This window comes from Hyla sarda, chromosome 2 (genome assembly GCF_029499605.1).
Source record: "Hyla sarda isolate aHylSar1 chromosome 2, aHylSar1.hap1, whole genome shotgun sequence".
Classification (NCBI taxonomy): Eukaryota; Metazoa; Chordata; class Amphibia; order Anura; family Hylidae; genus Hyla; species Hyla sarda.
Window position 1 is genome coordinate 30,070,782 of NC_079190.1, and position 19,480 is coordinate 30,090,261.

Here is a 19,480-nt window from a genome sequence, read left to right on the forward strand (position 1 = left end):
GCAGAACATACTGCTGCTACTAGGACCACTCGGGATGGCAATGAGTTTCCATGCTTTGTCCACAGACATGTCTATTCTTTCTACGGACACTAGAATTTGAATTTCCGCACCAGATGTTTCCGGCGCGGAAGAATTCTATTAAATTCAATGGAACTCTACCTCTACAGAATCCATCGTGTGAACATAACCTTTACAGTTAAAGGTGACAATAGATAGAGAAGACAATAGGAGCTCAGCCTCCATCTCCCCTATAGAATTACCGCTGCACAGCAACTTGTAGACAGGTGTGACGCTGTTGTACTTCCCCTTATAGCAGTGGTCTCCAGCTTGTGACTCTCTTCCTTAGTGTTTCCTAACCAGGGTGCCTCCAGCTGTTGCAAAACGACAACTCCCAGCATGCCCAGACAGCCGTTGGCTGTCTGGGCATGCTGGGAGTTGTAGTTTTGCAACAGCTGGAGGCACCCTGGTTAGGAAACACTGCTGTAGTTGTTGCAAAACAAATCCCTCACAGCTTCATGGTGTAGGTTCCACTGCTGAAGATGGTTAATCCTAGCACTTCATTATTCGGCGGGGAGGGGGCAGGTATTAGAGCTCCTTACTGGAAGATTGATGGAAGATAGAGCTGGAAGTGATCCGGAACTATGTGCAAACATCTGCATTAAAGGAGGCCGGTCACTGCTGCATCGGTGGCGTTACGGCGAGGCCTCACCATGGTTACTGAGAGAACGTCTCCTGTCCATACGGAGATATGAATGCTAATACATCACAACATGCAACAAGATGGGGGCCCGACCGCCTTTAAGGAATACGACAGGTCTCCAAGCATCCAGAGCGGACACAGCTGCCTTATACTTCCACATTATTCATTCCGAGCACTTAAGATGTGAATAATGCAGATCCCAGCATGATCCCGGAGCGGATTGGCTTTACCATATTTGATAGAACTTTGCTTTGTTCTGTGTAGAGTTCAGCGCAGAGAGAGAGATATGTGCAGCTCTGATGTGATACAAGATCCTAGTCAGTCGGGTCCATGTCCCTTTAGGCTTCATTCAAATTTGGTATTTTGGTCAGGAATTTTTAGCGAAAATCAGAAGTGGGTACGAAAAAAGTAGCAAATCTTTTTATTATAGTTTTAATTGTGTACAAGTGGAGTTGACGCTCTCCACGTTGACCAGTCGGCGTTGACGTCCTCGTATCCCGTCCCCATATACTGCCCTCATATCTCAACCTACAATCCCGACCTAGTTTCCCATCAACATATACTGTCCTTGTATCCCGAGCTCATATCTCATCCCCCATATACTGTTCTCATATCCCAACCTCGTATCCTGACCTCTTATCCTGTCCTCGTATACTGTCCTTGTATCCTGACCTCATATCCCATCCCCATATACTGTTCTCATATCCCAACCTCTTATCCTGTCCTCGTATCCTATCCCCATATACTGTCCTTGTATCCCGAGCTCATATCTCATCCCCATATACTGTTCTCTTATCCTGTCCTTGTATCCTATCCCCATATACTGTCCTTGTATCCCGAGCTCATATCTCATCCCCATATACTGTTCTCATATCCCAACCTCTTATCCTGTCCTCGTATCCTATCCCCATATACTGTCCTTGTATCCTGACCTCATATCCCATCCCCATATACTGTTCTCATATCCCAACCTCTTATCCTGTCCTCATATACTGTCCTTGTATCCTGACCTCATATCCCATCCCCATATACTGTTCTCATATCCCAACCTCTTATCCTGTCCCTGTATACTGTCCTTGTATCCTGACCTCATATCCCATCCTTGTATCCTGACCTCATATCCCATCCCCATATACTGTTCTCATATCCCAACCTCTTATCCTGTCCCTGTATACTGTCCTTGTATCCTGACCTCATATCCCATCTCCATATACTGTTCTCATATCCCAACCTCTTATCCTGTCCTCGAATACTGTCCTCTTATCCTGTCTCCATATACTGTTCTCATATCTCAACCTCTTATCCTGTCCTCTTATCCTGTCCTCTTATCCTGTCCTCGTATACTGTCCTTGTATCCCGACCTCTTATCCCATCCTCATATACTGTCCTCATATCCTGACCTCTTATCCTGTCCCCTGCACTAACTATTCTCTGTACCTGCCTGCTGGACAGTCGGACAGCTGTTTTTAAAGTCCCGGGCAATCTCTGTAGCCTGAGAGTAATGCCATCAGGAGATGAATCAGAAGTCACCATAGACTTGCATGGGACTTCAGACAAGAACACTCCCCCTCGTAAATGGGAATGGATTAGGGTTGGATTTAACTCTTTTGTATTTTTAGTTGACATATAAGTAACATGTGACCAAGTTTCATCAAAGTATCTCCAACCATTTGGAAGTGATGTTGGAAAAAACATATATCATACATATATACACACTGGGATGGGGGACTGAGGAAGGGCTCTCAGGTGCCTAGAAGTCATTATGCCACGTCTTGGGGTTCTGTCAGCCTTATGAGATGTTGACTTACCAGTCCTGCTGATGGGACAGCTTTAGAATCATTGAAGCCCCACCAGTGCTACCCAGTATGGACTGTTCCCCATCTCCCATGTGTGTCCAGGCCGGGTCACAGTAAGATTCCAGAGTACCACAACCTCAGTGTTTCCCCCTATATTGGGGGGGGAGAGGTAAATTTTACAAATGTTGTGAATCACCTGCAACATATTACCCTGTCTGGGGCGAAATCTTGAGGTTGTGTGACCATTTTGGAAGCCGTCATCTTTACCGTTGTGAGGTTGCCTTGGAGTTCTAAGTTAACACAGTGAATGTACAGGCACAGCCGCTTCTTTGCTTCTCTTGTTCCGATTGGAGGACGTCTATATCTTCTAATCTGCTTTTATTTTAGTTCAAGTGAGGAAGACCAGCCGGACATGATGGCCGATGACGACACCAATAATAATCTGAGCTGCTATCAGCCATGTGACAGCCTACTGGTGGACCAGGAATGTCTGGACTTCATCTTGCCCAAGTTGAGGAGTCCGACTCGAAATGATCAGTTTCCCCAGATGGATTTCACAGACTTTCCCTCCTTCTTAGTTTGTGATCAGTCAGGAGACGCTACTGCGGTGGTAAGTGACATTCATTGGTTTAAAGGGAACCAATCATTAGATTTACCCTATATAATGCTTGGCAAAGCGTTATATAGAGTAAAATCTTTACCCTCACCATCCCCGGGGGACGTTCCTGGTGAGGATATGAACTTATAAGATGCTCCCCATCTGCCCCGTAAGTAGTCCCCTGGGCGGGGCGCTCCTCTCACCTAGTCCCATGTCTTCGTCCGGCAGCAACGCCCCCTCCGCTCGTCATCTCACTGAACAGAGGGAGCAGAGTGATGACGCAGCACGTCAATCAAGCTGAGGGGGCGTCGCTGCCGGCCGAAGACATGGGACTAAGTGAGAGGAGCTCCCCGCCCAGGGTACTACTTACGGGGCCGACGGGGAGCATCTTGTAAGTTCATACCCTATATGACATCTTTTAAGATCTTATCCTATAGAACACTTTGTCAAGCATTCTATAGTGCAAAATCTGATGATTGGTTCCCTTTAATAAGGGAGAACTCTAGCCAAAACTAACTTATCCCCTATCATGTGGATAGGGGATAAGTAGCAGACTGCGGGGGTCCGACTGCTGAGACTCGCCGTGAGGACCCCTACTTTCTCAGTGAGGAGGGCGTCATCTAGCAGTAGCGGTCCCGTGCCCCAAGGATCTGTACTCGGGTCTTTTCGGTGCTTCCATAAAAATTAATGGAGTGTGTGCCGTCTGCAGAACCCGCTCCTCACAGAGCGCCAATGATCAATGTATATTCTCTATAAACTCCCTATATATCTATATAAAACTGGAGAAGAAACAGTCTTTGTGTTCTAGCAGCAATGTCTTGTTCTATTCCAGCCGGGCACAGAGGAATCCTTTATATCGGCGGCAGAACGATTCCTACAGGAGGAGAACAGACGGGCCCTGGACTTCGAAAATATCTTGAATTCGCACATTGAAGAACTGCAGCGATATTCGGAGCACACGGTGAAGAGATACACATCACACAGCGACCGTCACCCTGCGTCTTCCTGATAGGACTGTACTGGAAGGGAGAGAAGATAGGATAATAGTCATGTGATGCAGAATGTACATACTTATTTTTTTTTAAGTACGTTTTTAAACTGGTTGTTGCAGTTTTCAGGATGTCTGCTTCCTTTCATTAAAGGGGTACTCCAGGCCTAGACATTTTATCCCGAGGATAAGATGTCTGATTGCGGGGGTCCCAGCCCTGGGGACCCCCACGATCTCTGCTGCGGCACCCCAGACATCCGGTGCACAGAGCGAACTTCTGCCGATGCGATGCAGGGCAGAAGCTTGTGACATAATGGCAACGCCCCTCAATGAAAGTCTATGGGGGTGGGCGTGACTTGCATTGAGGAGGCGTGGCTGTTACATCACAAGCCTCTGGCACTGCACCCGATGCTCTAAATGAATGCCGGTTGCAGCATGGAGAATGCGGGGGTCCCCAGCGGGGGACCCCCACGATCAGACATCTCATCCCCTATCCTTTGGATCGGGGATAAGATGTCTAAGGGCAGAGTACCCCTTTAGAAAGAAACCTTCTTCATTTACTCCCCAGGTAAATGGGGGGGGAAATCTGTCCTGGTCATGTGATGGACACACAGGCTTGTTGTAGTACAGATATTAAAGGGGTACTCCTGACGAGCATTCAGAACATTTAGTTCCAAACGCTGTGTGCACACGCTGTGAGGGGCAGCCACGCCCCCTAGTGTCATCACACCACACCCCCTCAATGCAAGTTTATGGGAGGGGGTGTGGCGGATGCCACGCCCCCTCTCATAGACTTGCATTGAGGGATGGTAACGTGACGTCACCAGGGGGGCGTGGCCGACCACCGCAGCGTGCACACAACAATCGTAACTAAAGGTTCTGAGCTCTGGTCAGTGGAGTACCCCTTTAAAGCTGTGCCTTGTAACAAACCATGTACTTGTATTTCTGTCATATCCCCTGGAAGTAAATCTGGCCATATACAGAAGATGGCTATCTGCTAAATGCTCTTTCAGCCAGCCACTGTGGCAGGGCGGAGATTCCAAGGGCGGCCAGCGCTGACTGAACCAGTCTGTGCTAGGACCATGCGTACACTGCCATCCCTATAAAAGGCAATGTATTCCAGGCCGATTCCATCAAAAGACTGGCCAAAATCACTTTTGACAGCAGAATTTCAGCTGCGAAAACTCCGCAATGCGCACTGTGTGCGGAATCTTATGAAAGCAATGGGATTTTGCTGCATTATAATTTTTACACAAGATAACATTTGGAAATTCCGTAGTGTGAACCCAGCCTAACCCATCCTGATGAAGTCCAACACGCCATGCATCTGTATAAACAGGACATGATCAAGAAGGGTTTTCAGCCTCTGGATGTAAACAAGTGTTTCAATTCACTGACTGCAAGCAGAGATCTTGAATAGTGATTTAAAAAACAAAAAAGTTTCCAAACTTTTCATTCAACAACGATTGGACTTTTATTTATGAAAACCCGAGCAGATGTCGCCATCCGGTGTCATAAATAATGGTCCTCACCAGTACCATTCCTGTGCTACCTATTAAAAGCTAAACTATTATGGGGGCATTTAATTTAAGAATTGTATAGTAGATAATCAGAACATTTCAGTGGTTTTTTTTAACTTTGTTTTTTTTTACAGTATCAGTAGATAAAAAAAAAAAAAAAAAAACATTAAATACAGCCTCCAAAATATCCTGATCGTATCTTATGTTACAGTCCTCCGGTGCTGGTCTTCTTCCTGGTGGACAATGAGTCACACTGCGCTCAGCTTATCGCCGGCCACAGCAATGTCCCGCCTCGGCCGGTGATAGGCTGAATGCACTGGCCGCGCCTTCACCCTGCTGCCTGGGCTCCTTACATGACAGTGCGCTCAGCCTATCACTGGCTGAGGCGGGACATCTCATGATATCTATCTGTATGCCCCATGTAATAGGGCATTTAATTGGCTTTTCTTTCTATTTATGCAAATCTCTGTAAAAATTACTCAATTTGTACAGCGATTTAGGAAGACTTTGTAAGATTGTGCTAACTGGTCAAAATTGGGCAAGTTTTACAGAGAATTGTGCAAGCTTAAAAAGTTTTCATAAAATTGTGTTAAGTGGCAGTACCGCCAATTAGGGGTACTCTGGGGAACTAAACCCATCCTTTCCCTCTCACCAACCTATTTATTTGTCTAACTATCATTCATATAGAGCAGTTTCCCTCTTTCAGCTGTCACTTACATGTAGGGAGTGAGAGAAAGATGTCCTATTCAGATCCTTCTTGCCTTTGTGTAAACCCCTCACTGAGACCAAGTCCCCACCCTCCTGGAAGACAAACACCACGTGATTTCTGTTTTCACATCCACACCTCCCCTCCCTCTCCCTGTGTGAGGAAATTGCAGCAGAGAAGCCCAGTGAAGATTCTCAGTCACAACTCAGCACATAACACTGCACTTTTCCTGTGTAGATCTTATCAATGACTACTGCCATTCAGAGCATAGAATGATTTATTGCTGGGGGAAGGATATTTTGAAAGAAAATACATGTACAATGTGTACTGCTGACTAAAACACAGCATGCACACAGATAATAAAAACAATTGGCTGTCAGCCATTAAACAGAGCCGCACTGACTGCTGGGAGATGTAGTCTGGGCTGCAAGCAAGAAGAAATATTTAGTAGACAACAGGGGCCACAGGAGCTGGCAAAATCACATGGATAACTACAAGGGACACAGAATAGGTATTGTGGTGGCTTTAGGGCATTTTTATTAAAGGGGTACTCCGGCAGAAACTTTCTTTTTTTAAATCAACTGGTGCCAAAAAAGTTTAAACAGATTTGTTTATTACTTCTATTAAAAAAATCTTAATCCTTCCTGTACTTATAAGCTGCTGTATCCTACAGATAAAAATTATTTTCTTTTTGGATTTCTTTTCTGCGGACACCTCTGTCCATTTTAGGAACTGTCCAGAGCGGCATATCTTTGCTATGGGGATTTTCTCCTGCTCTGGACAGTTCCTGACATGGACAGAGGTGTCCGCAGAGAGCACTGTGGTTGTGACAGATTCAAAAATAATTTCCTCTGTAGTATACAGACACTAATAAGTACTGGAAGAATTAAGAATTTTAAATAGAAGTAATTTACAAATCTTTAACTTTCTGGCATCAGTTGATTAAAAAAAAAAAATTCCACCGGAGTACCCCTTTAACTTCCGCGGGGCACCCCTTTAAGCGTGTGAACACAACCTTACTGCCGCGCTCTTTAGCAGATTAACCAAAGTGATAAAGAGATAAATGTTCTGCCTCAGGCTAAAGTAGTTTATTATGTTGCATTTTGTGAGATTTAGCCGTAATAACAGGATTAGCATCTTCATTAATCTTCCTAAATATTTTTGACAAATTACTGTCGTCTGGTTAAACCTAATAAATCTGTCACCACCAGTCGCAAGGCTGTCATCTCCCATCAGTAAATCCAGCACCAGCCTTGTATTTATGTTCTAGCGGATTCTCCGCCTAAATTATTTTATATTAAATCTGTTTCAGGCTGGGGTTCCATTATAGTGTCGGTTCCACTCCTGGTTTTGGCTAAAGATACGGTGTATAAATCCAACATAAGGGTGCGTTCACACATTGGTAGCGAGCAGTGTGTTTTCCATTCATTTGAATGTGTCCGCTAACAGTCTGCAAATCTGACATTGTGGACTGTCCGCGGGCCCATTCAAATAAAAAATGGTAGCGTAATTTGCAGCGGGAAACCCACAGCTAGTTACTAGTGTGTTAACGTACCCTTATATAGCAACCAAGGCAGAAGTATATTTTTTGGGAGCTGCCAAGGCTGCTTGGCCACAGTGGGATGCAAGGGTGGGGGGGTGTTTATTCTGAAGTCCCATGTGAGTCTTTGGGACTTCGTGTACATCTGATCACGTTACTCTAGGGCTGCGGAGAATTTGGGTCCGGTTCACACTATATGGACTTTGCCAGCTGCATCAGAATTTCGCTCGCAATGGGATTCCGCTACACAGTTCACACTACGGAATTTTAGCGGCAGACATTCCTCCACTGAAATTCCACTGCCAAAAGAATAATTCAGCCTTGATTGGCGTTGGCCGCACTTGGAAGCTCCAAACGGAAGTTTTCCATCTGGATCTTTGCAAGTATAAACTCTGCCTTAAAGTAGATATCCAGTGCAGACTTTTCCTATTCCATCCTGCCCAGGCTGCAAAAAAAGAGAAAACAAACTTTCACTCTCCTTCCTACAGTCCGCCAGAGCTCCGCAACTGCTGATTGGTCAGCCGGGCTGTCTACTACCTACTTTCCTTAGGCTGAAGCACTGTGTGACATACCGGTCTATCACCGGCCGCAGCAATTTCCCGCCTCGGCCGGTGATAGGCTGAAGTGATGTACCGGGCTAAGGGAAGTAGGAAGTAGACAGCCCGGCTGACCGATCAGCTGTTGCGGAGCTCCGGGGGAACGTAGGAAGGTAAGTGAAAGCTTATTTTCTCTTTTTTTGCAGCCTGGGCAGGATCGAATAGGAAAAGTCTGCACTGGACATCTCCTTTAAAAGGGGTACTCCACTGCTCAGCGTTTGGAACAAACTGTTCTGAACGCTGGAGCCGGCAGCTCTTGATGTCATAGCCCCGCCCTCTCAATGCAAGTCTATGGGAGGGGGCGGGGCGTGATGTGAGGACGCAGGGCTATGAGGTCACGAGCTCCTGTTGCCGGCTCCAGCTCCAGCGTTCAGAACAGTTTGTTCCAAATCCTGAGCAGCAGAGTACCCCTTTTAAACATCCTGCAGGTGCAGAGAAAAGTTAAGCCAGGTTCACACTTGCAAAAGCTCCAGGCGGAAGACCTCTGTTCGAAGTTCGAAGCGCGGACATTGCCATCCCCATAGAGATTCAAGCTAAAGAATCTACAGCTAAAAATTGCCAGCAATGGGATTCTGCTGCATCAGAAATTCAGAGCTGAATTTCAAAACGAAATTCCGCTTGGAAATTCCATAGTGTGAACAGGATAAGAGCTTCTTTTCCATTCACACAAGGTTTATGGAGGAAGACCGGGCAACACTAGTAGAAATATATAGCATTATATTGTACCTGTTAATTCTTCGAAACAATCTACAACGTGTCTGGTGTCATCTTGGTGCACACAACCCATCCCATACAAGCAGAAGGGGGCAAAATACATAACATGTATAGGTTATATAAGAAACACAAAGAGTTAACAGATGTTCCATTATTTATTCCAAAAATAAATATCGGGGATGTAGGGTACAATATATTACACTGACGTCATCACAAAGTAGAGTCCTTTGGCAAAAGAGACAGAATATAGCAAGTGTTGTACATCTGCATGAAGAAAACAAGACAACCCCCCCCCCCCCCCCCACACATATTATTTAACTACTCCAATTTTTTTATGCTGGTATATATATTTAAAAATAATTTGTAAAAAGGCACAAGGGATTTTTTTTTTTCATAAAAATTATGGCACATTTGTTATTATCCAACTTTTTAATTTTACATTCAACAAGAGGAGAAAGGCGAAAATGAAATAAACACACTGGACGACTTGGCGGATCCTCCGTATAAACTGTTGATATAGCAAAAAAGTTGTATTTGGTTCTATCGGCACAAAGCATGTTGTACCCATACAGAAAGGGATTTGCATTACTCAATTGTGTTTGGCCGCGTTGCCACGTAGACGAACACCACGATTAATACCACCACAATGGCGAGTGTCGGGAGCACTACGGTGGTGATCTGCTGCCGAGCTTCCTGCATGGCTTGTTTTCGCTCCTTCTTATCCTTGGAAGACTCCTTTTTAGGCTTTCCTTTCAGTTGTCTCATGGTGGCGGTGTCTTCAAGAACGTCAAGTTGTAGACCGATAAAGATGATGAATAAGCTGTAAAACTTAAACAGATGAGCTGGAGATCTGGAAAGGAAGAAGCAGGGTGTTAATAATGAATAGCAAAGTCAACAAGTCATCCGATGAGGGTTAAAGAAGATTTCCAGTCAATAACATCCACTATCCACAAGATAGGTGATAAGTAGCTGATTGGGGGGTCTGACCGCTGGGGCCCCCGCGTGATCACGGGGACAGGACCTGGCGCTCAGTGAGGAGCGCGTGCTGCAGCCGTCACACGCTCCATTCATTCCTATGGGAGTGCTGGAAAGACCAGAGAAAGCTCTCGGGCATCATCTGCGCTCCCATAGAAATGAATGGAGAACGCGCAGTCTACCGGTAGAGGACAGGCGCTCCTCACTTGAGAGCGCAGGCGGTCCTGTCCCAGTAATTGAACCCCCGTGATCAGCTACTTATCCCCTATGTTGTGTATCTTCTCCTTTGGATAGGGGATAAGATGTATAAAGCCAGAATACTCCTTTAAAGAGGAAAATCAATGATCCCATCATTAACCTGAGAAATCCTTGTAATAAAAGAAATGGCAGCATTCTAGGGTTGTCCTGAAGTTCCTTTTGTTACCTGTCTTCCCAGCTCACTGGTATAAGGGGCACTATAAAGAGTCCAGAATGATGTATCATGAACGCAAAATTGGGAAGAAAAAGATATCGTTGCAAATCTATTTGGATTTATCATTCTAGATTTTTATGGACTGGGGCTATTTTTTTTTTTTTATTATCACTCAGCTTAAAGGGGTACTCCACCCACAGACATCTTATCCCCTATCCATTTCCTATCCAAAAGGATAGAGGATAAGAGATCCGATCCCGGGGGGCCCATAAGCAAATAGAATGAATAGATTTGAGAACTATGACATATTACAGGGGCTTTTTTTTTTTATTAGGTGTGAGTAGGGTCAGATCAGTGGGCAACCAAGATGGGTGCTCTTAAAGGGGTACTCCAGTGAAAAACTTTTTTCATATCAACTGGTTCCAGAAAGGTTAAACAGATTTGTAAATGAATTCTATTTTTAAAAAAAATCTTAATCCTACCAGTACTTATCAGCTGCTGAAGTTGAGTTGTTCTTTTCTTTTTGACCACAGAGCTCTCTGCTGTCTGTGTCAGGAACTGAAGAGTAGGACAAAATCCCCATAGCAAACCTCTCCTGCTCTGGACAGTTCCTGACACAGACAGAGGTGTCAGCAGAGAGCTTTGTGGTCAAAAAGAAAACAACAACTCAACTTCAGCAGCTGATAAGTACGGGAAGGATTAAGATTTTATTTTTTAATAGACGTAATTTACAAATCTGTTTAGTTTTCTGGAGCCAATTGATATGAAAAAAAAAGTTTTTCATTGGAGTACCCCTTTAAGAGGGGAAGTCTGAGTGGTAGAGTGGTAAAAGTAGGCAAAGGAAGGAAAGGCGTCCAGCACTTCGGCTTGCGTTAAAAACGACTGCTTTATTCTTCACATGTAGGACACAAACACTGCGGCATAGACAGAAGTGACGCGTTTCAGCGGAACATGTCCGCCTTAGTCATACCAAAAGTAGTAAGTCAGCTGGGAGAGGAGAGTCTGAACAACCCCTACTTCATATACATGGTAAGGTGGTGGCGGTATGCTGGCCCGGCCTTAGGGCTATGGGGAGTATGTATAACAAAGGAGCACTAGGGGCTGCTAAATTTTAGGAGCCAAGGCTGGTGGGGCACATTCTAAAACCTCTAGCTTGTGCACCAACAGAGCTTGTCCCCTCCATGGTTGTAGGGGAAAAACAACACAATTTTAATTATTTGCTAAAGCTATATGGTGGTATAATGTTCTCTTGGCGCAAGTTTTGGACCTGCAGGTAGAGGAGGATGCAGTGTTGCCTCCATAGCACTTCCTGCCCACATTACATGGGGAATCAAGGGGCGCTCCCTGATGAAGTATATCTACTGCTGTGCACCCCCCACCACACCGCAGTCATATACCGACCTTATCTGGGTTACATAGTTTGGTATATCTGATGTTGATGTGGATGAGTACTGGCTGCAGCGCTCCTACCGGTATCTAACTTTACAACAAGAAAGCCGATAAAGGGTATACAAGAGAGCGAAATACGGGGAAAAACCCGGTATATGGAGGTGCTGCTCAGACTGCAGGCATAAAGACAGACTCAGGCGGCACAGGACAACGGATAGCTTTATTGAGTATTGGAGACCTCGGAAGCACAGATACTAAGCAGGATCTCAAAACCAGCACACTAAACACCAATGAAACCTGGGAACTGTTAAGTGGACCTGAGGAAGGCATTAGTGATGCCGAAACACGTTGTCCCCAATACTCCAAGCTATTCGTCGTCCTGTGCTGCCTGAGTCTGTCTTTATGCCTGCAGTCTGAGCAGCGCCTCCATATACAGTGTTTTTCCCTCTTGTACACATTACATGAGGTTATTGTAGAGAACTTGTCGTGTATCACATGATAATATTGCTGCTCCAGTTGGGTCTTTCATACAATCTGCAAATATCTGTATGTAATATAAGTAGTTAAAGCAAAGTAAACCCGGATAGTGAGACCGGATCCTGGGCCTGAGGGCATCATACAAGGAACGGCAGTCAAGGGATGTCGGCCTGTGTTTACTCTCCACCACTCCTAAATAATGATTGTTTCATTGCTTCTTTATAGACAAGACTAAGCAACCTTAGTCAGACATTTCTAAATTTCAGTACGCTACGGGTGTGGGGTTTCCTACCATAAACTCCTATACAAAGATAAGAACACAACGTCAAGCAGCACATGGTCTGTATTAAAAAAAATAAAAAAAAAATACTTTTTCTTTTATTTGATCAGAAAAAAAATCCAAAAGTGCAACAATTGAGATAACGTCACGATCTGACACATTACGGCTCCATACCATCCAGAAGATAATCCTGTCCGGCTGCAGCATCCATCTTTGTCCCAGCTGAAGCACAGGCTGGGACAAAGTCCAGGAAGTGAGGGCGGGACTAACACTCCTCTGTGCTCACTCCTGTCCTATCAGACTGCAGCATGAAAACAGAGAAGGGGGTTACACAGTAGCCTGCAGTGATTGGATGAAGAGACCCTGCACAGCACAGCAGACTCAGGGAGGAAGTGATACATGGAGAGTGAGGGTGGGACTAGCACTCCTCTGTGTCCTGTCCTATCAGAGTGCAGCAAGAAAACAGGAGGGGGTTACAGAGCTGCATGCAGTGATTGGATGAAGAGATACAGCACAGCGGACTCAGGGAGGAAGTGAATGCATGGTGAGTGAGGGACACGCCCTCTCTAAAGCACAGAATGAAAACTCCAATGAGCAACAGAAGGTATTTGTGAGAGAAATATAGGTGTTCGACACAAAAATTACAACTGCATGATCATAATTACGTACCAAGTAAGAAAAAAAAAAAATTGGTATATGAATATGAAAGGTACGCTTTCAAAGAGTAGTGCAGCGAAAAACAACTTATCCCCTATCCAAAGCATAGGGGATATTTTATAGGTTGCGGGGGTTCAGAGCACTGGGACCCCCCGCGATCTCCTGCACGGGGCCCCAGCAGTTTGCTGGAAGCGGCCGTTCCGACCCCCGCAGGAAGCCGCGGCCGGCACACCCGCTACAGGTATCTCTATGGGGTACATGGAGTGGGTGTGTCAGCCAGCGCTCCGTGCGGGGGTCGCTCGGCACAGAATGAAAACCCCAATGAACAACATAAGGTAATTGTGATAGAAATATAGGTGCTAGACACAAAAATTACAACTGCATGATCAGAATTAGGTACTGAGTAACAAAACTTTTATTTATTTTTTTGTATATGAAAGGTATGCTTTTAAAGAGTATTGCAGCGAAAAATAACATCCTCTATCCAAAGGTTGTGGGGGGGGGGAGGTCCGAGCGCTGGGATCCCTCTCTGGGTCACATGATCAGAGCCCACTGGGGAGGTTGACCAGCTCAGCTTACCTGAAGACCAGCCAATCCCCACTGTGCATAAAGTTTTACAATTGTACCTATGAGACTCCTAACATGCTGGCGCTAGGACCGCTCCGTAATGTGCTGTCTCCATGTACAGTATTTCCTGAGCAGATTCCGCATATCAAGGCCGGATTCAGAATTTCCACTGCGGAAATTCCGCCACGTGACCAATGCCGCAGAATCCGATTGAAAAAAACAATGGGTTTCTGCTGCAACAGAATTTCCGAGCTGAATTTTTCCGCCATGCTTTTCCTCCCTTTTCTTATTTGGCATTTTCCAGTAGGTTACACCCATGGTCAGGTTTTCTTTGTCCCACTGGATTAGCACTCCCAGCTCTGTTTCCAACCTCGTTCTAGGGCAATGTTTTGTCTCCAGCTGTTGCAAAACTACAACTCCCAGCATGCCCGGACAGCCAAAGGCTGTCCGGGCATGCTGGGAGTTGTAGTTTTGCAACAGCTGGAGACACACTGTTTGCAAAACACTGACATGTTGAAAGGATGTAGCTACTGCTGTAACTGAAAAGAATTCTCTATAGATGATAGGCTAGAAAAAGAATTATTCTATTTTATTGTTGCCAAGGAGACATGTGCCTTTCACCCTAGATATAAATTAAATAAATATAAATTCTGTGCTCTATATCCAAATCCTTCTCCAAAATCCTCTAGTACCAAAACATCACATTCCTATTGTATTCATTTAAAGCTACAGGGCCCCACATTCACGTATTCCGCTTTACTTCTAAGCTCAGACCTTTAGGCGATATCCACCTTTTCCGTGCTGGCAAACAAGGGGTCAAACGCCATTTTTGACAACGGATAAAAATTTATTTGTGAAACCGGGTCTTAATCCCCCTCTAAATCCAAATAAATAGATACGTGCGGAGTTGTATTAAATATTCATGGCCGTAATCCTACATAACTTTAAGCTATAAATAATGTATACAGGGCCGGATTCTGCACGGAGGGATTAGAGTAAATGATTTACGTGGATTTAATTCTACGATAAAGAAAAAAAAGTAAAGAAAATGCGCAGTCGGTTGTGTATCGGGTCTGTACAAATGGCAAATAAGGATACGGGCTGGGTGGACCGGGCAAGTCCTGCAGGAACCAATGGGAATGGAGTTCCTGCACTTTTTCCACAGTAGAAACACAGTTCCCATTAGCAGGAGTCCTGCAGGACCAGCTCTTGAGTGGAAATCTTGGGGGCGAGTTCCCAAATCTTTTTTTTTTTTCAGGACTTGACCCCTGGGTACAAAAGGGTGGTACCGAGCTCCGGGGGAGGCATGGACAACCATGGTTCTCTAACGATAGATGTTCACTAGAGATGAGCGAACTTACAGTAAATTCGATTAGTCACAAACTTCTCGGCTCGGCAGTTGATGACTTTTCCTGTGTAAATTAGTTCAGCCTTCAGGTGCTCCGGTGGGCTGGAAAAGGTGGATACAGTCCTAGGAAAGTCTCCTAGGACTGTATCCACCTTTTCCAGCCCACCGAGGCACCGGAAAGCTGTACTAATTTATGCAGGAAAAGTCATCAACTGCCGAGCCGAGAAGTTCGTGACGAATCGAATTTACTGTAAGTTCGCTCATCTCTAATGTTCACATTGGAATTCCATAACTTCTTCCTCTAATAGTCGCTCCAATTCCCAGAAAATAAAGATTATGGATGGCCACTGCTCGTGTTTGTACTGGACAACATATGGCCAATGACCTAATAGACGGCCATGTTTCTTACCACTGTCTGGAACACAAGACCCATCTGTGTGTCTCAATGGTAGAGCCAAAACCATATGATGTTTGTAAGGCTGCATTCACACTAGGTTTGCCGCGTCCGGCTGGGTAATTTCAAAACCGGGCCGTTTTAGGTCCAGTCACAAAACCGGATACGGGGCAAAAATTAGCCGACCGGAGTCACTGTCCAACTCCAGTCGGCTCATTAAAGTGAATGGGTGTCGGCAAAGGTGCGGATCCGGCAGCCGTAGGCTGCAAAAGTAGTGTGAATGCAACCTTGCACAGTTTCTCTTTATTCTTTTCTCTCCGGAAACAGCACCTCACCTGTCCCTTGGTTGAGTTGGGTAGTGGTATTTAAAGGGGACCTGTCAGCAGTAGAACAGGGATGTAAGAAAGTTTGTGACTAGATGGAGCTCAAGTGTCCAGGGGGTGTTCCTCAGCATGGCAAGGGTCCAGGTAAATCCAGCCATGTCCTCTTTATCTACTGGCCATCCGTTACACGGGGCAGGCAGATGCAAGCAACAGTGTTTTTCTACTGACAGGTCCGCTTTATAAGTAGTTGTCCGGGAGGCAGAAAAGGTCCTACCTGTTCCACTTTCTGGCACTCAAACTTCCATTACCTGGTCATCTTGGAAGTATGCTATTCTGAAGAGAGAGGGGTCAGGCGCTTGACCTGATTATCATGTGTGGGTGAAACCACCACCACCCCACGGGATGTCCAATAGCGAAACAACGTTTATGCAACATTGGTAACATCCTGCAGCTACTGAACATTGTGATTGAGTATGGTATCACTGCATGTGATGATCAAGACAAACAACCGCCTCTTCCCATCTCTGAAGTAATCTATTCCAAGACAGGAGGGAGTGGGTGTTTGTCCCGATCACTGGAGAGCAGAAGTGGAGTGAGTGGGGGGGGGGGTTTGGGTTATGGTAGGATATTTCTCTTTAAAGAACAAATTAAGCATTGCTCTACCGCCAGTTCTGCAAGTTTTGATGTGGGGAGAGACGTTCGACATTTACCAAGTCAACCATAACGATGCTCAGCCCAGTGCATGAGCCCTATTTTAGAAAAGGGCTCGTACACAAAAGTTGCTGAGGGTCGGTACGGTTGCCTCGGCAAGTGTATCAATCACCCTCCGTGAGCTGCTTCTCTCCATACTGAAATATCCAGAACTGGTGGGAGAGCAATGCTGCACTTGTGCGTTCAGTAAAAAGTGCTTAGCTAAAAAAAAAGAAACAGACACATCCCTTGGACAAGAGTAGTATCTTTTGCTCATTTCAGATATCTCCCAACAAGCCATCGATATTAGATCACAGCCTACTTGCACCCTCGATGATCAACTGTTTTTCAATAGGCTACAGTGCTTGTGTAAGTGCTGCCGCCTCCAATGTTTCCAGTGCAATACCTTGCCCTGACTCTATGGCAATTATACATACAAACTGGTAGCATAGAAGAGACATGGTTACCCACACTCACCGCTAGGCTTCAGTCGGCCGACTCCACTTCAACTGCTCACACGGACATCCCCGGTTCCAGATCTAATGCAGGGCGCTCAGAGGCAACTGCCGGCAGTTTCGCGCTGTGTGCGCTTATTCCGGCCTCATACAAAGGAGACTGCCAGCAGTTTCGTGCTGTGTTTGCTTCTTCCGGCCTCATACAGAGGTGACTGCCTGCAGTTCCACGCAGTGTGCGCTTCTTCCAGCCTCATACACAGAGGTGACTGCCGGCAGTTCCACGCAGTGTGCGCTTCTTCCAGCCTCATACACAGAGGTGACTGCCGGCAGTTTCGCGCTGTGTGCGCTTATTCCGGCCTCATACAAAGGAGACTGCCAGCAGTTTCGTGCTGTGTGTGCTTCTTCCAGCCTCATACAGAGGTGACTGCCTGCAGTTCCACGCTGTGTGCGCTTCTTCTGGCCTCGTACGAGACCGGAAGAAGCGCACACAGTGCGAAATTGCCAGCAGTCGCCTCTGGCATCAGGTCTGGAACCGGTGATGTCCGTGTGAGCAGTTGAAGTGGAGTCGGCCAACTGAAGCCTAGAGGCGAGTGCCAGTAACAGTGTCTCTTCTATGCCATTTGTATTTAGTGACTTAGTTGTTTCTGGTTCCCAGCACACAAACTGGCGTTGCAACAGCTGACCAGTTGGAGTGCATGGATAATTCTAATACTGTTGGCCTATCTTGAGGAAAGGCCATTAGTTTTATAAAGCTAGACAACTCCAATAAAGAGAATCTCTAAGCTCTAGATCATGTTTCCAGCTCAATTGTCAAGGAAAAGGTGCTGAGCTGCAGCATGCATGCCTTCTCCTACCCCCACCCTTCCCTGTCTTGACTGACTGACTGACGTACTGGGCTCATCTTCCAGCACAGTCTGTGTATGTATACACCGATAATTCATTATAATAAACCACTTAGTTCTAAAACAAAACTTTTTTTTCAGCCATAGTTGCTTTGAAGGCGCCTTCATTCCTATCCTGCCTGTCCTTGACTCGCAAAACAAAGCACTACATGTTACATCGCCATTCTCTCCGCATCTTTAGTGCCGTCTACACTTCAGAGATATTCACGCTTCAGAGATGTTCCAGCCTGGTGGAGCTGCAATCACACAGTGGATGACTGACAAGGAAGAACAGCAGAGCCCAGAAAGAACATGGGTTTGTTATAAACTTAAACAATGGATTTTATTTGACCGTAAAAACTTCCATTTATCTGGCTGGGTCCTATCTAGTAGATGGTGTAAAACACTTATTTTTTTTTATTCTCCTGATGTTCTCTTTTATTAAACACAGACTCAAGATATCCAGGGTAATTCCAGCTGCACTTTTGAGAAATTCGGCTAGACTAACACGTAAAGCTTTGGTCAGTGGGTCTAGAACACAGAAAAACATGCACATCTTTCCAGTTTTGTTTCTCTGGGTCAGTTCTTCTTTTACTGGTTTTGATAAAAATACTAAAAATACAAGTGAAACAAGATTTACATTGGCTTTGTTACACACACGTACTGAAGTTGCAATTGCCATTAGAGTTGGCATAATAAGCCAATACTTTCTGTTCTGTTGTAGCTCACTTGAAAGCTTTGCTGCATAGACTTGGCCAGAATAAGCACAGTCACCTCATTATTGGTGATGAGCAGCAGGGGCCATATTCGAATTTGCGATATTTCGCTAATATATTGACAATTATTCGTCCTATGTTCGTGAAATTCACATATTTGCTATGTTCATTTACTTTTTCTCCATACGAAAATTTGCATGAAAAATGCGCATACAAATTTGCATGTGGGAAAAAAAAAAAAATGCGCATGGAAAATTTGCACATGAAATTTTTTATATTCGTCATTACGAATATATAGCACTAAATTCTAAAATATTTGTGAAATCGCGAAGTGCCGATATTAGCAATAAAAATTTGCATTACGAATATTCGTGCTCAACACTACTCAATATGAGAGAAGTTAAAGTGCCTCTGTCTTTTAACAAAATGGCTGACATCACAGAGACAAGTCAAAAAGTTTTCATCGGTGAGGGTCTGGGAAGTCAGACCCCCCCCCAAGTGATCATTAGAACCAGCCGAGAGAAGCATGCGCCCACGCATTTCACCCCCCGACTCATTGTGATCTCCTTCCAGTTGCACTAGTTGAGTTCAGAAGTCTTTGGAGCGCTTTTCCTGCAGATGGATGGAGATCGCAGTAAATCAGAGAGTGAAACGCACAGCCACACGCTTCTCCTTGCTGGTTTTAAAGATTTGAACACCCAAAACTCCAACCGATCAAAAAACATTTTACACATCTCTGTATTATGTCAAACGTTTTG

General features: G+C 45.2%; 1 protein-coding gene and 1 long non-coding RNA gene across 12 annotated transcripts in view; one reads left to right on the top strand and one right to left on the bottom strand.

Moving 5' to 3' along the window:
- Positions 1–18,457, top strand: part of DEUP1 (deuterosome assembly protein 1) — an 87,797-nt gene extending 69,340 nt beyond the window's left edge. For 4 of the 8 annotated variants that reach the window (XM_056561464.1, XM_056561466.1, XM_056561465.1 and 1 more), the window contains exons 12-13: positions 2,884–3,106; positions 3,927–4,434. In XM_056561464.1, the coding sequence (XP_056417439.1) occupies positions 2,884–3,106; positions 3,927–4,103 (400 nt within the window). In that variant the 3' untranslated portion in view covers positions 4,104–4,434. Of the gene's footprint in view, positions 1–2,883; positions 3,107–3,926; positions 4,437–18,108 lie in introns of those variants that run through there. The other 4 variants (XM_056561468.1, XM_056561467.1, XM_056561461.1 and 1 more) reach the window with 4 other exon arrangements.
- The window catches only part of LOC130358334 (uncharacterized), a 41,994-nt gene continuing 32,426 nt past the window's right edge, over positions 9,913–19,480 (bottom strand). For all 4 annotated transcript variants that reach the window (XR_008889477.1, XR_008889476.1, XR_008889474.1 and 1 more), the window contains one exon: positions 9,913–10,008. This is a non-coding gene — a long non-coding RNA (uncharacterized LOC130358334). The remainder of the gene's footprint in view (positions 10,009–19,480) is intronic.